General features: G+C 37.7%; 1 protein-coding gene across 7 annotated transcripts in view; it reads left to right on the plus strand.

Annotated features, from left to right (window-relative positions):
- Nucleotides 1-6,131, plus strand: part of FRMD3 (FERM domain containing 3) — a 146,238-nt gene extending 140,107 nt beyond the window's left edge. For all 7 annotated transcript variants that reach the window (XM_031602398.2, XM_090131099.1, XM_090131098.1 and 4 more), the window contains one exon: nt 2,692-6,131. In XM_031602398.2, coding sequence (XP_031458258.2) covers nt 2,692-3,287 — 596 coding nt within the window. In that variant the 3' untranslated portion in view covers nt 3,288-6,131. The remainder of the gene's footprint in view (nt 1-2,691) is intronic.
- Nucleotides 6,132-19,553: the final 13,422 nt, after the last annotated feature.

Below are 19,553 nucleotides of genomic sequence, written 5' to 3' on the forward strand. Positions count from 1 at the left end.
AGAGCAAGCTGGCTCATTCAGGAGCCAGCTTTAATGTAAGTTAGTTTCAAGTGTTTTTTTTTTTTTTCTGCCATTTCTTAGGTCTTTTCAACATATTTGTAATATGTTATGTATTTTATATGTTGCATTTGTTGGCATTTCACCCTAACTGATATCAAGTTAAGTATCATTTTAAAGTTACAAGATTTTAACACCATATCACTCACCCAGTTTTTGGAAGTCTGTAATCTGAGGTAACCTTACTTGCCCATTCAAAAGACAGTGCTAATGGAGCTGTACAGGTTACATGGAAGATTCCATGGTAACACTCAGGCACTCTGACTTATAGAGATGTAGTAGGTGGATATTTCTACCAGAAAGCATTTTAATAAGCTGTAAGATTTCTAGTGATCCAGCCACATTTCAAAAGTTATTCATCATTCATATTTAATGTCCTCTACAAAATTTTGATACACTAGCTTTGTATTGACAGGTTTTCTGCAATTAGTCTGCAAAGACTATTTGAGGCTCTGGTAGAAGTGTGGTCATGTGCTGGTGTCTAGACCTGGGCGGGTCTACAGTTGGGTGGCTTGACATCAGTTGTTATGAAACTGAAATTGCCACTGGTATGTCCTGTCCTGAGTGTGCAAGCTATGGTAGCTATGGTAGGAGAAGGAAAAGAAAAGAAAACAGAAGGAGATTTTAAGACCTTGTCATTCAAGAAATGCAAAATCTGTAACAGTGTGTACAGTATGCTGTATTACCTTCAACTCTGTGGTGCAGGAATATACTTTTGCCATCTGGTCAAATAGAGGGTAGGCCAGTTTCCAAAACAAAGCTCATAATTTTGATACAGTGAATCTAAGATATTTAGGACTTTTAAAGTACTGAAAATCACTAAAAAGCTGAAGGAAAATGTGAAAAAACACCAACCTCCAAATGAGATTCTCAGCAGCATTTTGGTCAGTAATAGTTGAATTACTATTTAAGATTCTACCTTTAGATCTGTGATTCAAAATTCATTTAGACTGCATATCTTTCTGTATTGTAGATGTCATTATGAACAGTATTTTTGCTTCAATTTTTATTCTATAACATCTTTTCAGAGTAATGCTGCATCACTTCATTATAGCATTGTTCAGCCCCTACTTTATTCCCTCCATCTGAAAGTTACTGTAATTTCTCCTTTGATTACTTAATTTGTTTTTTATGTTTGCCAGCCTGTAATAGAAAAGCTTAATAGAGCTTGCAGACATCCTTTTACTTCATATGGAAAACCACAATACATCTGGTGTAATTAGTGCTGGAGATGTACTACTTTTCTTCCTACTTCTTACTTACTGTAATAAGACATTGTTTTGTGCTGTGGTGTTTTAAACTCTCTGAACCTTAGTTTTTACTTCATTAAAACTGGAAAGAATGTTCAGCAATATCAATTCTGTATCTTTTACAGAGATCTACAGGCGAAATCAAATAATCAGGCAAATTTGAGTTATAAATACTGATTTTCCTGGGTTTCTTGTTGGATAAGTCATAATAACCTCATTATGCCGGTTTTACTTGATATATCACTATTGCATTAGTCATTTGTAAAGAAAGGAGAGATATTTAACTTCACAAAATGACAACTATTAAATATTACTTTATTATATGTTATTGATACACAGGACACTGCAAAAGTTTTCCCTGATCCTCTTGCACATAGATGGCATCTGATGATGATAACAAGTGTCAGACATGGTATAAATGACAAAAATAAATATTTTCCCATATTTTCCCTCTGGGCTTGGTTCACTTTCCCTCCCCTTCTGCTATTGACAGCAAAAAGGAGTAACCTCAATGTTCGTGTAGCTGCAGAACAGATAGACAGATTTACTACGGTTAGTACTAAACTGGGAAAAGGATACCAAGTCATGAGAGGAGAGAATTGGGGCAGGGAATTGGATTGTAAGAAACAAGCATACTAGTAATGCTAATAAAGGCTTCTTGTGAAAGAGAGAAAGGATTTGTAAGGAGAGGGAGAAAAAAGACTGGGACTATTAGGAGAGGAAAGATGACTGGAAGAAAAATGCGATGTGAGGAGGGGAAGCTTATTAAAGATGTGAAGCATTTTTATTCAGTTTCAATCATATCATTCTTATATAGTATGCCAACCCACCTCTCTTTTTATCCTCTTTACTGTTAATATGAATTTATCATGATATTTGTCTCTTCTAATGCCATGCTCTATCAAAAATTCTTAACCTCACCCATTGTCTTATCACTTTATTTCTTTGAGACAAATGAAGAGAAAGTTGTTCTAATCATTACTATTGTTATTATTCCTACTTTGACAACAAATAGCACCAATTCACATCTGCACTTGGTATTCATTTATATCAGAAGCCTGACTGCCCACAGAAAACGAACTGTTCTGTTTGTATTACACTGGTATTAGAGCTAGCTGCATCATACAAATTTAATTGGATCTCCTGTACTGCAGTGTTATAAAAGGTGTTGTCCTCCTCTGACAGTGAGGAAATTTTCAAACGGTTTTTCTAGTATTTGTTAGTTGTGTCTGATAAAGGTTTCAATATGCAAAATGATTGCAGAATCATCTCTCCAACTTACATAAAATACTATTGGATTTTTCCACCAGGAAAGCAGAAATTTAGGATCACTGTTTTCATCTCTCTATCTACCTTTTTTTTCTTCTTTTTTTTTTTTCCCCAGATATTCAGCTGCCAAAGGAAGATGAGATTTCAGTTCCTGTGACTTCCAGCTCCCCAGTTAAGAACACCGGGGACAATACTGATCATGCCATCGAACAGGAAGAGAAGATGAAAGAGGAACCTTTAACCATCTCAGAACTGGTATACAATCCCAGTGCCAGCTTGCTGCCCACCCCAGTTGATGATGAGATTGATATGCTCTTTGATACCTGTCCAAGAGCAGAAAATGAGAAAGATGATACAGATTCATTTGAAGAACTGGAAGCAGATGAAAATGCCTTTATGATTGCAGAAGAAGAAGAGCTGAAAGAAGCTCGAAGAGCACTTAGGTGGAGCTATGACTTTCTAATGGGCAATATAGAGGTGAATGCTTTTGTGAAGAGTTTCTCCAGACTTCTCCTTGTAGGCCTTGGACTGTTGTTGCTTGTGTTTCCTCTTCTCCTTGTTCTCTTGGAGTCAGACCTTCAGATCTCTTTTCTCCATGAAATCCGTCAGACACCAGAGTTTCAGCAATTTCATATTGAATATTACTGCCCACTTAGGCAGTGGGTGGCTTGCAAAATAAACTTCATTTGTGACATGCTGGGCAGCTTTTAAATTTTAAAGAAATAATCAATCATAATACTAAGGGCTATATTCAAAATTTCAGTTTGTGCCAGGTTTCCTTAATGCCCCTGGGGCCATCAGTAGGTAGCTGTCTTCATATTCATTTATTATCACACTTTTCAGGATCTTACGTTTCCTTCTCCCACTTAAATTGCTCCTTTAGTTACAAGTATATACATTCACCTTTCAGTAACTTAAAATAACCTTTTAATTGCATTTCAGTTTTTCTGCTCACTTATCACATCGTACAAGATGGAGTAATTATAAGTTAACATCACCCTTACTGTAGAATCCATTACATTAAATGTAATGAAACTGAAAGAAAAACTTTTTTGAATATACTCCTTAGTACAGCAATCTCTTCTAACCAATGCCTATGCCTATACAAGCAATGTTTATGCTGGGTTTTTGGTTTTGATTTTTTTTTTTCTTGTTTGTTTTTTTACAATTTTATGTGTTTAAAATATTTTGGTAAATTTTTAGCAAAAGATAACTTCTGATGTTATTTAAATGTACAGATTAGTAAGAGTAATGCACAAGAACATGTTATTTTTTAGTGTTTTAGCAGTGATTTGTTTTTAACTACTGGCTGGAGAATGAATGAGATTGAAATGGCTCTATAGGAGAGACAGCAGTTTGGGAAATACATAGAAAGTTCACTAAGGTACAGTAGGGGCTGCCTGGGGGAGATTAAATGACACCAAGTTTTCAGAAGAATTTCTGAAAGGCTTAGTTGTAAAGCTTAGTGAAGAGAGCAGAATTGAAAATAATGATCCTTCCTGTTATGTCAGTTTGTCTTATGATTTATCAGTGCTTTAGAAAGTTTCTATATGGTAGTCCAAGTATGTTTTGGAACAGAGTGAGTCTTTGGTCTAAATGTAGAATATTGTACATAACATGGAAGAAGACAATAGTAAGTAGGGAAAAAAAGAAAAAAAAAAAAGAAAAAAAGAAAAAAAGCCAAAACACTACCTAAATCAGTAGATGCGTGATACCTACTTTTAAAAATGATAGAGAAGAAACATATATGCATTTTTAAAAGCAAAGCTTTAGACTGTACAGTTGACCTGAAAGTATTCTACTGACTCACAGTTAAAGGATTAAATGCTTTATGAGATGCATCTTTATCCTTGATGCCCTCTATTACTAACCTCTGAGACAACATATTTTCTGTGTGTACTGATATGCTTCCTTTTACATATAGCAGCATACCTACTCTCTTTTCCTATTAGTGTAAGCCCAGTTGCAGGACTTAATGCTGTTTCATGTAAGATGAATTTGTATATCTAGTTATTCCAGTATTGCTTAGAGAACATACTTCAGTAAAATCTTGTCAATAACTGAGAGCATCTGAAGGCCCTCAGATGTACCAGAGAGGTTCTGTCTAAGAAGAGAAAGCTTTTATTGTTTTTATTTCCCCTGATCGTAGAGCAGATGTATTTCATCTTTAAAGTTGAGGGAACTCTGATTTCAACCTCAGGGTCTTTCTCTTGCTTAGAGATTTACAAATGGAAGGCATATGTGAGACTGTTTTATTAAGATATTCGTTTAATATATTGTAACCACAGCTCTTAATTCCTACTAAATAAACTCCTGTATTTTCGATGTCAGCAAATTGGCTTGGCTTTCTCATGTAAGCCTTTACAAGTGTCTAGTTTGAAAATGGCGATTTCCTTACAAGATTTCTCCTTTCCTTTCTAAACTTCTCCAGTTTTTAAAGGATTAGACAGTTACAGGGTTCAGGAGCTCCTTTTCTCAATGGAAAGCTTTCTGATTGCTATTAATTTCACAAGCAACAAAGGCTGAAGCGAACTGCCTTTTTCTCTTGACTTTTTCCCTGACAATCTGTTCCACAGAAGAATCATTACTGATTAGTTACTTGATAAGGATTTCATCTTGTGCTACTTGTAGCTAAATGATCCTTTCCTATGAGATATAATAATCATTCACCCTAGTAGAAATGGAGAGTAAACTAGATATTGGGTCTTAACAGGAAATAATTTACTGATGCTGTTTTGAAAAAAAGGCATCAGAAAAGATGTCGTGTGTGGTAAAAACTGTGAAAGCTGGTGTCCTGCTGGACTACAGAGACAAGATTCTATGCAGGCTCCTGTTTAAGTCTAACAATTGCATTTAAACAAAAAATAAATAAAATCCTATGCTCTAAAATATAATCTTGTCCCTATGAATTATAGCACACAAGAAGTGGGAGTATTGTTTTGCTTGATTTAACTCTATCAGAAAATGATTGAGTTGCATGAGAAAGTAATCTCAGAGAATGTGCAGTGTAGTGAGGTCTTATGTAGGGTTAAATGCAAAAGTATACATGCACATGTACTTACCTTTGCCACCTATGTGCATATGTCCAGGCCTGGCCTTCTAAAAATCTTCCTTTTCTTTCTATTATTCTCTAGACCATCAGCATAATTCAAATGAAAGTCACAAGAGTCCTCTAACATTGAAGGCCAGGAACACCTAATGTGCTCAGAAGCATATAGTTGGGGATACTCAGACAGAGTAGCAGTCTAGCATTTAATTGGTGAGGATGACAGTTTGATCACAGAGTATCTATAGGTACAGTATCGTGCATTTCTGTCTGTGCTTGGGTTATATTGTAAAATGTTATGTACTTGAAATCTATTTTGTGGTTTGTCTAACATTTATAAACACAACTCTGGGAAGAATTAAATATGGTTTTATTTCATTGGAGACTGGGGGGATAATATATCTGTAACTCGAGCCTTATCTTTGTACAGTGAATTTCACATTTCTATGTCAACATCCTGATTGTTTTGTATGTTGATATGATGGCAGGAATCCCTAATAAAAATACACTGGAGAAAAACTTTCTGCAGTTATGACAGTTCTTCTGATGAAAGATGTTTCACCTAAAACACTTTTTGTTGAGAATTAGTTGGTGTAAGAAATAGTATAATTTTTTTTAGTACTGTAAAAAATTCCTTACTTACATATATTTTTTTGCCCACTAGCTACAGAGACACTAAGAAATTGATGGCATTTAAGTCATTAGTAATGTGGCTTTTGATGCACTAACCATAGGCCTGATGGTTTGCCCATCAGTAAGTGCTAGGTGAGTGTCCACCAAATAAAATTAATATGCAGAGAATACAAATTGAAGAGTCTGGTTTTAAATTTGGCTCTGGCTATAAACATATATGGCTGCAATCTTCTGGTGGGCAAATCTGACAAGAGCATTATGCAAACAAACCTGTGCAGCTTTTGGATGGAGCTTGCTTACACTAAGCTATTTTCTAGCTCAGATATAGCGAAAATACCTGATAAAAAGTATAGTCTGTGTAGAAGCACCAATAGGAGCAACAGGAGTGCTATTTTCAGGAACTAAATCAGAACCTGAGGCAATTTTTTAAGCACATAAAAAATTTAGATACAGACATATCTGTGCTCTATATAAAGCACCAAAATTTAAGTGGAATCTCAGGTGATTTGAAATGCAGAGAGCCAAGACTACAAAATACAGACAGACCTATTTACTCAGTTGGATGTGGGTTATAACAATACCTTCAAGAGAAATTGCTTTCCTGCTTTAACCTATGAAAAATGCAGCATATCCACCTGTTCATGTGCTTATTTGGATTCTAAGTGCTTAGCACGGTTTATGAAAACAGCTCACGTAGTTAGGGCAGAAATTCAGCAGTTGCCATAAACTCATCACATTTCAGTGGTTTGTAATTTGAGACTAAAATTTTACATTTTCTATTAAATTACAAGTCACTGAAATGTCATGGCAATTTTACACTGGAAAAAATCTGGCTGCATTCATCGGAGCTAATGGTTACGGCAGATAGCTGTTAGCATTTGACAACAGCCATGTTGGCCAAATGGGAGATCACAAGCACTGGAATGCAAGAAACACCTAAAAGTCAAGGTACATTTCTTGAAATTCATGTTCATTTGAATTCCAAAGAAAGTGGTTGCCTCTTAAGTTTTTGTCAGTTTACTGTAGGTTTTCTTATAGATGTTTCACCTGAAAAAAAGGTCTTTGAGACACCTTGTGAAGATCTCTACCATTGTAGTAGTTAAATGCCACGTTACAAGATTTTGGTCCCCTAGACTTACATCTTTCATTCTGCCCCTGTGCAAAGATGAGTCCTTCACTAGTCCATCATCATCAGGAACTGGGAGGAGCTGGTCAGACATTTTGAAGCTGACTTGCTTGTGGTTACTCTCTTTGCAGGTAGATTATTGCTGCATCTCAGCCAGATGTTGACGCACTGCAACAGCTCCATCTTATGTTATTACAAATGTTCAGTTTCTCCTTATGGTTTAACACCAATGGGCAGCTAAAACCACCACTGTGGCATTCTCGTACTACTACTTACCAGAATAGAAGTAGAAAACATGAAGAGACATGAGGCAAGGACAAGGAGTTTACTCATCAATTACTGCCAGAGGCAAAACAGTCTCAGAATAGGGAGTTCAATATATCTAATTTATTGGCTATTGACAGTACACTAGAGAAGTGAGAACTAAAAGCAAACAAAAACACCTTCCCCCACCCTTCTCTTCTGCCTCCCTGACCCAAACTGTACATGTGAACAGAGTGTGGCAGTCCGCCTGTAATACTTGTCTCTGGCACTCTGTAAGGGTCACAGTGGTTGCTCCCCTCCTCTGCTCCACGTGGGTCCGCCCCACGGAATGCCGTTCTTACTTAGCTCATCCTCAGCAGCCTTTCCATCCACAGCCTGCAGCCCTCCGAGCACAGCTCCGCACGGGCAGCAGCTCCCCCAGCCGTCCTGACCCACTGCAGCCTGTTCTCCAGGGCTGCAGCTCCGCCCAAGAGGCTCCTGCGGGACTCTCCGGGGGGGTGTCTCTCCTCCAGGCCTCACTCAAGGCTGTACTGTAGGATCCTCCATATCTGCATGAGGAGATTTGATCTGCACGTTGCCCATGGGCTGCAGGGAACAGCCTGCTCCTCCGTGCGCCTCTCCTAGGCTGCAGGGAGCTGCTGCTCTGTGCACTGACCTTGGGGGCTGCCTAACTGTTTCTTTCCCTTTTCCTCTCTCCCAGCTGCTATTGCATAGCAGTTTTTTCCTTTCTTAAAGTTGCTCTCCAAGAGCACACCCAGCATCACTCACAGCTCAGCTCTGGCAATGGTGGGTCCCATTGGAGCAGCTGGAGCTCTGATCTGACATGGAGTAATACTGGGCTCTGCTCACAGGGCCCCCCTGCAGGACTCCATTTACAAAACGTTGCTATGTAAGCCCAACGCAGTCCTCTGTGTGTCGTGTAGTTCTATCCTAGAAATAATGGACATGCTGTCTCTTTGAAGTAGCGCTTAATGATGTAACAGGAATTAAAAACTTTAGCATGACTTACACCATAAAAGTTTTTCTCTGACTGTCAACCACAGCCCCGTGCTTTTGCATTACAGTGAAGAAGAGGAAGACATTAATTTCATTTCTATTTTATAATCATGCAGTGGTGGTGAGAAAAAAAAGTTTTTTTTTTTTTTAAAAAGGAAGTGAAACATGAGCATGAAACATCACCTGCTGTCTTTTTTTTTTTTTTTCCTGATATCACCTGTATTAGTTTTAGTTATCTTTTGAATTTCAATGCAGAGCTCATTACATGGCAGATACTGTGTCTCAGAGAAGTGGCTTCTAGAATCTTCAGCAGTTGTGACAAATACATACCAACTAATTATTGCTCAGTCATAAAAGGTGAAAGAGGAGGAAGGTGAAAAGGGCCCATAAGTGAAAGTAAAAAGAGAAGAAGGCTTCACAGTGACTGAGAATAAGGGGGGGTGAAGGGGAATAGTTAGAGATAGTTTATAGAAGCAGGAATGTAGAGCTTGTTAGAAAATAAGAGATGGCAGACACTGTGTCTGGGATAGTGAGGGGGATGAAGGCCATAAAGATAAGGGTTTGAGAACAGCCCGAGGACGTCTGGCAGGGAGGTGATTAGATGTCCACAGGGCAAAACGAAACCAGTTTGGGGGGACACCCCCCCGAAAGGTCAGAAGTTTACAGTGAGAAAGGTCAGAAGCCTTCGCAAGGAAGACAACAAATCTTCATCCCACGACCCACTATGCACATGCAAGAAGGGAGGGTCTGCATGCTGATGAACTCTCAGGGGTGTATTGAATATGTTTTCGAATTCTGGGAAAACTATTTACTATGTATTAGTTTGGCCTGTATCTGTAGCACGATTTTTCCAGACGATGTGCAAGTTAGGCGGATCTATCCCCCTTGCACTCGGTGTCTGCACAGCACTGAATAAACCGTATCTGCTTTGTAATCTTACTTGGGTTACAGAGCTTGATTCCGCATGTCAGAGGGAACATCACAATTTGTCTGAATGGACCAGAAATTGAGGATATATTTCTTCGATTGTAGAATAATTAATTATATTGACTGAATAGGACACATAATGCTGTAGAGAGATGTATACACAAGAACAGGGAAGCCTCTCAATTAGAACCCTAGATATCCTATTAACAATCTGTATTGAAGATATATATTACGTACATTATCTCCTGATAAGGCTTTTTTTTTAAAAGGAAAAGGAAAAAGAAAGGTAAAGAGAAAGGGAAAGGGAAAGAGAAGGGGAAGGGGAAAGGGAAAGGGAAAGGGAAGGCAAAAGGGAAGAGGAAAGAGAAAGGGAAAGAGAAAGAGAAAGAGAAAGGGAAAGAGAAAGAGAAAGAGAAAGGGAAAGGGAAAGGGAAAGGGAAAACAAAAGGAACAACAAAGCACTTTAAAATATTTTCTGATTTTCAGTATTATGAATAGCAAAAATCTCCTAATGAGAAATTTCAAAAGAGACTGCAGGTATTTTATCATTAACTGTTAGTGGCAATGAACCTGGTAGTGAAAACTAAAATGTCACCTTGTATGTCCAGTAGATTTCTCAGATGAAATCTTCATTCACATTCTTCTGTGTCAGAGCTGTGTCATGAGATAGAAGCACCTTAGATATAGGAAGAACAGACTTGCAGTCAAATCCAAAAAGGATGTGAGCACAAAGTCTGCCTAAACCCTGTTCTTGGCATCTAAGCCAACAGAGGTCCTTAGCTCAGGTAAGGCCTGCCCTGCCTCCTTAAGGTGGGCTGCACTCCCTCAGTGGCACCTGCAGGCCCAGGCAGCTCTTTCCATGGGTGCACATCAGTACTGGGCTGGTCTGAAGGCTGATGGCAGCCTCCTACCACTGCCCCTCACCTGCTGGCCACAACCACCGATAAAGCTGCCTGTGCCTGAAGCAGCAGGGCTGTCCCAGTCTTTGAGATACTGCTGCTATAGTAGAATTCAGTGATAACAGGATAGGCTAAATCTTTAGCAAGTGTTCATGAGCAGTGTTCTTCTCCTCATTTACAAAAAAAAAAACCAAAAAACAGTCTTTACAGTGTTATGCCGAAAGTAATCTGGCAGCTTTTAAGTGAGAGGCTCTTATTTCTTTTTCCATTCTTTTTAATTGAGAGCTACTTTAGCTTATAATTCCATGGGGGTGTAAAACATGGACAGCTGATTCTTGTGTACTATATGCTGAACAGTTATTTTCCATGACGCATTACAGACACATTTCATGTCCTTATGTATTTGCTAAAAGTGATAAAATCATAGAACAGCTTGGGATGGAAGGGACCTCAGAGATCACCCAGTTCCAACCCCCTGCTGTGGGCAGGGCTGCCCAAACCACCTCAGGCTGCCCAGGGCCCCATCCAGCCTGGCTTTGAATGCCTCCAGGAATAGGGCACCAACAACTTCCCTGGACAGTCTGTGATAGTGCCTCACCACCCTCGGAGTAGAACATTTCTTCCCAGTATCTAACTTAAATCAACCCTCTTTTAGTTTAAAGCCATTTTCCCTTGTTCTATCACTATCACATCATATTAAAAGTTGGTTTCCTGTTAAGATCCTCTTCTTATAAGCTCCTTTCAAGTACTGGAAGACCACCATGAAGTGTCCCCATATCCTTCTTCTCTTCTCCAGAGTGAACAAGCTGAGGGACCTCAGCTTTTCTTAATAAGAAACATGCTCCATCCCTCTAATCATCTTTATGGCCCTCCTCTGGACCCACTTCAATTAGGGTTTTACAATTCGTCACGTTTCTGTGATAACAATTAGATCATAGTTTTCTAATTGCAGCATGGTTTCCAGCTCCTTCTGTTTATTTCATTGGTGTAAAGGCACTTCACCTGGGCTATTGGCCGTGTTACCTTCTTGGAGGAGTTTTCTCAAATTCCTCTGAGACATGTGAGCTTTTTCCCTGTTGCTTCTTAAAGTGACAGCATTTCCAGTCACACAGAAGTTGATTCCCTTCTCCCATTATATCTAGTTTAAAGTTCTGGTGATCAGACCAGTCATCTTGCTACCCGAAATATATACCAAAACAAAACAAAGCAAAACAAAATATATACAAAATATATACAAAATGAGGAGTGTAGTCCTACACACAGCATTTTTAATTAAGTGCTCAGCTCCCATGTTGACTAAAAGAGAAAAGAAGAGAAAAATATGTTAGTTTACATTATTGTTAGCTGCAAGCTGGATATACTTCAGAAGTGCAGACTCTTCTGGTTGTTTTGTTATGAGTTCCTTCGCATAGTCTATATCCAGCTTCTTGCTGAATGTTCTTGATGTGTTAAACCAATGGAATGGTGACTGCATGTTGGATTAAGCCTGTTGAAAGCGCTGTAGTTCATCAGACAGGAAAAGCTGTTTTGGTAATACTGCATCAGACTGAACAACAATAAAAACAAAAATCAACAAATGTGAATGTTGTAAGAAAGTAATGCAAAATATCACAAGATACTCTGATGTTGGTCATGACAAATGTAATTATAGTCTCCTGCATCCAGTGAATTGCTGCTATGATGAAACGTTGTGAATTATACTTTTGAGGCTTTAAGTAACAATTTCAGTCACCTTCCAGGAAAGAAACCATGAAGATAAAGGCATAAAAGTCCTATTCAGTAGCAGTGTCAGTCAACTCCCTGACAACTTTAAAATTATGTATTTTACATAATTTGTAAACATAATTATGTTTACATTAACATATTTGAATTATGTTATCGAATTATGAAACATATTTGTCCCAAATAAATCCAGCATCACCAGCTGTCTTAAACTTTATTGTTCCTAATTAATTATTGTTAAGCTGTATGTATAAAAAAGCCAATTTCATGATTTAACTAGCTTTATTTTTTTTTTTCTTCTCATTCAGACCACAGAAATTACTGCAAGTCATCTAATAAAAAATATCAAGGAATATCCTACCTCTTGATCAAGTGGCCTGTGATAGACCCCTCTACAATGTCACCTATTTTTGTCTTCCCTTTAAGCCATGAGCTCTCAGTAGGCTCCTCATCCATTCCCACGCAGAGCTCTATGTACTCAGAGGCTGTCTTGCATAGAAGGCAACACACCACCATAATTACCTCTTCTTCCCAAAAAGCCTCTATCCGAAGGACGTTAACAAGTTTCTAACAGCACTGAAACTAGCACATAAAATATTTTACATGGTTTCAGACAAAAAGTATGAACACTGTTATGGAAAAGAATTCAAGAATTAAATTGTATACAATTTGTAGAAAGGGAAAAATTACTAAGAGGTTGTATGGATTGTCAGTTGAGCTGGAGTTTATAAAGAGCCTTTGCTAAGAAACTGTTGTCTATTACCTGAATTCTGAACATAAGCAAGATTTCTAGAGAATTAAGAACTGTCTTTACCTCCTGTACTGCTACGAAGCAAAAGTGGAAAGTGTGTATACAAAAAGATTTTGTAGACCCCTGGTTCTCATTACAGGAGAAAAAAGAAAAAAAGAAAAAGAAAAAAAGGCTGTTTACGAGCGTCCTCTTGTGGCGCTACAGAAATCTATCAGATTGGCAGAAAGTTTTTCTAGGAATTGCATTTTGTGTTTCTCATTGTTAATTATTAACGATACTAAGAAAATTTTCAGAAATATGATTGACGCGTTTATAATTTTAGGTGTAGGTCTTTACATTTTTTCTGCTCTGGGAATATATATGAATCTTCCACTGTACTATATTATACGCTCTGTAGATCACCAGGAAATCTTTGTCTGTAAGGGGATGTAAGCAAACTCTTTTAAATCCTGCTCTGGCCTCATGTGGTTGCAAGAATCTGCACTTTGTACCTCTTTACACCAAGTTCTGCTTTGGTTATACCTCAACCCTACTTGGAAATGACAAAGATCTATTAGATGATTGTGTCCAGCTGAGAGTGCTATCATGACTGAAAGCAGCTAAGCATAGACAAGATCTATGAGACAGTAGTGTCTGGCTGGCAGTGCTATCATGAGTGAATGCAGCTAAGCACAGCTTACACAGGTCTCTTTTAGTCCAAACACATTTATGTACTTTCTTCCCTCCCAGTCCTGTGTTTTTTAACTTCCTTTCTCCAAAATGCAAAGTAGGGATGCTAAGTAGCATTGCAGTGCTGTAAGCCCCAGAGATCAGTGGCTTTAGTCATGCTTTGTACATAACAGAAGGGAAATAAGTTTACTCAAGCCTGATAGCCTCTGATGTGCATTTTCCTCTTTGATTGTTCCTGAAGATCCAAATAAGACATAGTGCTACGTTTCTATAGGTAGAAATATACCTTTTGCAAAACTTGGCTATAGATTAAGATGGTGTCAGAGAGAATAAATGGAAAATGAAGGAAGAATAATTAAGACAAAACAGTTATATTGTTGGTTTTGAGTGCAATGACAAACTAAAATATTTCTTTCATAAGGGTGTTTATTTAGTTATTTATTTTCTCTCAAAAAACAATTACTGGAATGAGAATAGAGCCTTGCAGCATGGAGCAGTGTTTTCTACTAGCAAGTGTGGTATGAAAACTGCCCATCAGCTCAGGTGATCCTCACCTGAGAAGTGCAAGTACCTCTGCAGTATTTCACCAAATGGCCTGAATTGAAAGTATTCACCTTCATTAACTCTTATGGCTGTTGTCTTCAATTTCATGAGAAAATTATAATTGACATATTTTTCTACCTGTTACTCCCTGAAAAAGCCTTGAAGTGATTAACACAAAAGAAACACATAACTGGGAGAAAGTTTCTCAGAGAGCAGAAAAACAAGGAGAACTTTCCTGAGATCAGAAAAGGACAGCGGTCCACGCTACATATTTAAGCATACTACAACACAATGCACAGTTCTGATCTCCAGGTAGTGTCCAAAATCAAAAGCGTGGTATTGTCTGATCCCTACTTTTCACTCACTGTTTATGTAGATCATATTTTTGTTTTTGGTCTTTTCTTTCTGTTGAATAATGTCTTGTAGTCATAAAAACTAAGAATTGGATTTGAGTCAGAGAATTTTGGGTTCCATCTTCATTTTAGGAGGAAAAGAAATAAAAGAATACTCGAGAATTATCTTTGGAGAAGGTAGGCAAGGAAAAACAAACAGGGGAGAGGCTTACTTTGAAAATTATTAAGGGTTGATAACCTGAAAAACAGGTTTCTGAGAATAGTTACAAAAAAAAAAAAAAAAAAAGGTAAAAAAAAAAGTATAATTTTCTTACCAGATCAGATATTGTTTGCAAGGTGAAACTAACTTCCATGTTCTTGGATGTTTTCCTGTGCCCGTACGATTTGTATGTTGATGTTATTACCAATATTATTGTCATTATTTTAATTGAAGGCAAAAGAGAATAGTTTGCATTTCTTTCTGAGCCAGTTAAGATTTTGGGTGAACTGCTTGATTGTTTTCCTTGGCTCTAACAAATGAGAAAATGCTTATCAGCCCCAAAGGCAATATCTGAAAGGTAGGAGTGTACAATTTTATTTTTACTCTTTTGGTCTAAAGTACAAATGGAAAGCAGACTGATACCAAATAACTTAGGAATAAATCCAGTTAGAAAAACCCTTGGTGTGAGCTGAGAATGTGAAGTCATTGGATCTTAAGAGAATTGTGTGGAAAAGAAACTTTGGCTGTGAAATAAGAAAAAGACATTAGTTCAAATATGTTTTTAGATAAAGAAGATCTCTTTTTCCTACCTGTCTGCTGTCTTTTTGTTTTGTTTTGTTTTTGTTTTGCTATCTGCCATCTCCTATTTCATTCTGTATCTTACTTATATGACTCACTTATGGTTTTAGGTACTAGTTGTCAATTCTACTGTATTTTACAAAATTTTACCAAATATTATGATATTTAATTTATTAAGTCTTTTTCATTATAGATGTGATTCACGCTTTGTAAATATTAGAGACTTTTTTTCTGTGTTGCAGTGATGGGTACAAATTTGATTTGACTGTCCTTCTAACAGGCTTGTAATGCCTCATGCTGCCTGGGTTGCTGGCCACAGCTGGGCTATATGTGGGTTCACACCACTAACTTTGCTGATGTGGACATTGTACCCGAGGCCAGCAAGTAGGCAGGAACACTTTGTTTGATCAGAGACTGCGCAGAAGGATATATATTTTTTTCTGATTGCCTTGATAGCTGAGCCATCCTGCATGAACAAAGCAGCCAAACAGGGAGGAGCTGGAATATCTGTGTCACTAGTGAAGTCAGCCAAATCTTATGTTTAACTGGAGGGATGATATCACATGGCTTGTAAGTTCTGACTAGACTTATTTGTTATCTACTTAATGTGACTCAGTCTGCTTAGGTGAGTTACTTGGGCAAGAGACTAAGATCAGTATGGGCACAGAATTCCAAGAATGTGCAATTATTTCACTTAAAATATTAAACATCTCTATCAGCTCATTGTAGTGGCTTTAAGCCAGGCATTAAAGAATCTGGCTTGCCTTCAAAATAACTGTCAATTTTACTTTGGGAGAATTTTTTCTAATAGCAACCTCTGAAATAATTTACTTTATTAGTTATGTTAACTTAGAGAATTGAACTTCTGAATCACAAAGCCACTCTCAGATACTCTTTCAGTTTGATTGCTTTGCTGCTCCATTTTTACTTAGTGTTAAAATTGTGATCAGTTTCCTTTTAGGGTATTGTCTTTTTTTTTTTTTTTTTTTTTTCTGAAATAAAAAAGTTGATATATAGAATCAGAAAATCATTTAGGTTGGAAAACATCTTCAAGATCGTCAAGTTCAACTATTCAACTATCAGTGTGGACTACTGAACCCAGTTGCTGAGCCATGACATTTAGAGTCATTTACATATGTCTCAAGTATCTCCAAGGATGGTGATTCATTTGCTTTCATTCCAATGTTTAACTACTCTGCCAATGAAGAAATTCTTCTTAATATTTAATATAGGCTTCTTCTGATGCTTGAGGCCATTTCCTTGTGACCTACCACTTGTAACCTGGGAAAAAACCTTGCTGCAAACCTCTTTAAAGGTAGTTGTAGGGAGAGATGAGGTCTCTTCCCAACCTTCTCTTCTCCAAACTAAACAATCCCAGTATCTTCAGCTGCTCCTAATAATTTGTTTTTCTTACTTCTTTCCCCAGCTTCATTGCTTTTATCTTCACATACTCAAGCAACTTAAGATACTGTTTACAGTGAGGGAACTCACTGAACACAGAAATTAAGATGTGGTTCTACTGGTGCCAAGTTCAAGGGGACAATCATTTCCTTAGTCCTGCTGGTCATATTATTTCTAAGGCAGGCTAGGGTGCCATTGGCCTTCTTGGCCACCTGGGTACACTGCAGTTCACATCTTGAGTTGCCTGACTCTGCTAGCAAAGTTTATATGGTCTTTTTTCCTTCCTGATCTTCTTATCGACCCACCAGGTTGGTCTTCTCTGTTACTGGTTTGATGTTTATTGCATTGCCACAGCCTGCTCCTGTCTTTGTAAGATTTCCTTCCTCAAGATGGCCCAGCTTTCCTACACTCCACTGTGTTTAGAGATGCCTCCCAAGGGACTCTGTCTACTAGGTCTCTAAATAGGTCCAAATCTGACCTTTGGAAATCCAAGGCAGCAATTCTGCTAACTGCCTTTCTCACTTCACCAAAGGCTGAAAACTATCATCTAAAGTACCAGCAACATGTTCGTGGTTCGTTTTGTAACATGCCAAAATAGCAATAGAATATGGTAAAGCATATGTTTCTTTTAAAACATTTTAAATTAAATATCACCTAATTTTTATTTTTCATATATTCCATGGCCATGCTTCATTTGGGGAAGACAAATCAAAAAGATGAAGAAAGGTTTGAAGATGCAGCTAATGAAGGCATGTTGTTACAAGCAAGGAAGCACATTACCACGTAGAAAATTGATATTACCCTCATAAATCAAGTATTCACAAGAATTGTTGGCATAGGATAGCGCTGCAGCCAGCTGCAGAAGGCAGTGGTTGTCCTGAGAATTATCTCATTTAGCTCAAAGTAATCAAACTACAATTGCTAGAGCATATTTTGTGACACTCTCCAGTGAGAATGACTAAAGTATGCACATCATTTGTTTCAGTTACATACATTAGTGATACGAGATAAACCCTCTATTGTTAGTGTCCTGTAAAGCTTCCATAGTGTCTTCCACTGTGAAATTTTTTGTTCAAAGGTCTCAGAACTTTATTTAATTTTGATTAGCAAGCAACCTAATGCTTAAGACAACAAATAGAAAGAAAATGTAATATATATTTGTAATATAAAACTTGTTCAGTTGAATAGCAGAGATTGTTTAGCATGGATCTGATTAGCACTTATACTAGACATAAAAGTAGCATAAAATGGTTTTAAAATGAGACAAAAGGTGACATAGTGATGAATGAAAATCAAATCTTCTGAGGGAAAATAGCATGAGAAAAAAATATTTAGACGGTAGTTGAGGAAAAGAATATTGAAAAAGTGCACATATAACACTTTTTTTTTTTTTTTAGTTTTTGTAATTTCAACTGTAAAAAAGTCCCTTACAGCCCCAGTAGATGGGATGCAAGCAGGCTGGATGAGCCCTTCTCAGCTGGTGTGTTTGAATCTATCCATGTTCAGTGGGTGCTGGAATTGTCTGAGAACTTTTCCTTTCTTGCCTGTGCAAGATGCTTGTCTGCATCCTCATCAAAATGTTGCCTGCACACAGCCACACAAAGGCAGTAGAACCGGTGGGTTTCTTTGACTCTGTCACCTCAGCTGTGCGTTTGCATATAACATAAATATCTCAGACTGAACCTGGGAAAGATAACCTGGTGGTCCTCTGGGCTTGTGCTCAATTTGTCATGGCTATGTTGCCTTTATTTTCAGTAATGTAATAGGGAGATCGGAGACTTAAATACATGTTCTGGTCTTTCCTCTTTCTCTCTATCAGCATTTTGCCTGATTTCCCTATTTAGGGAATGATTGTGTCCTACATGAATTCATTGGTACAGTTTTCCTCACCCTCTAGAATGTTTTTTTTTTGCATGAAACTTTAAAAAATGTCACCATTTCACAGAATTATGGGAGTTGGAAAGAACTCTGGAGATCATTGAGCCCAAACCCCTGCTGAAACAGGTTCCCTGCAGCAGGTCATGCAGGTAGGCATCCAGGTGGGCCTTGAGTATCTTCAGAGAAGGAGACTACACAACCTCTCTGGTCAACCTGTTCCAGTGCTCCTTCTCTCTGACAATGAAGAAGATCTTCCTTGTATTAATATGAATTTTTTTGTGTTTCTGTTTCTACTGTAAGAGCAGAGTAGAGTGTGAGCTGGGATACATTACCAGGTTGTGTGCATCTGTGATGTAGAAGAGAGCCTTTCTTTGTTTGATTTTTGGCTTGTGGATGAACCATACTTGCTGAGCTAAGTTTCTTGTATGAGGTTCTTGCTTGCATAGATGCCATCATCTGGTGACTGAAGTACTGCAAATAGTCCTTTTTTATTGCTCTTGGGCAGAATTTGTTTTGAGTAGTAAAATAGTTCACTAATTTGCAGGGGGAGGTGTGAGTCCAGAGCTTGCTGTCCCACTTCTTGCCATGGAGAAGGACCCTCACTTTAGTTTTTCTTCAGAATCTTTTGCTGTCTTTTCTCCTCATTTTATGTGAGATTCAGCTAAAAATATATGTTTTTCCACAAAATAGAAAGAAAAAGCTTACTGTCATTCTTAAAACCGTAAGACAATATTATATTTTGGAAATAAAATTTGTAGCATGATATAGGAAAACAACAAAAAACAATAACACAATTAATTTGAAATGCTCATGTATTTCATCTTTGAGACACTTCAAATTTTTTAATTGAAAGTTTTGCCAAAGGGGTGCATTTCTGCAAAAGTATTTTTTTTTTTTACTAAATTATCAGCTTTGAGTGGAAAACTGCTCTACCAAAATATTTCAACTCCTTCATCTAAAGAAAGTAATCCATGAAGTGTCTGCACTCAGA

Source organism: Phasianus colchicus, chromosome Z, assembly GCF_987193195.1.
Source record: "Phasianus colchicus chromosome Z, bPhaCol1.hap1.1, whole genome shotgun sequence".
NCBI lineage: Eukaryota > Metazoa > Chordata > Aves > Galliformes > Phasianidae > Phasianus > Phasianus colchicus.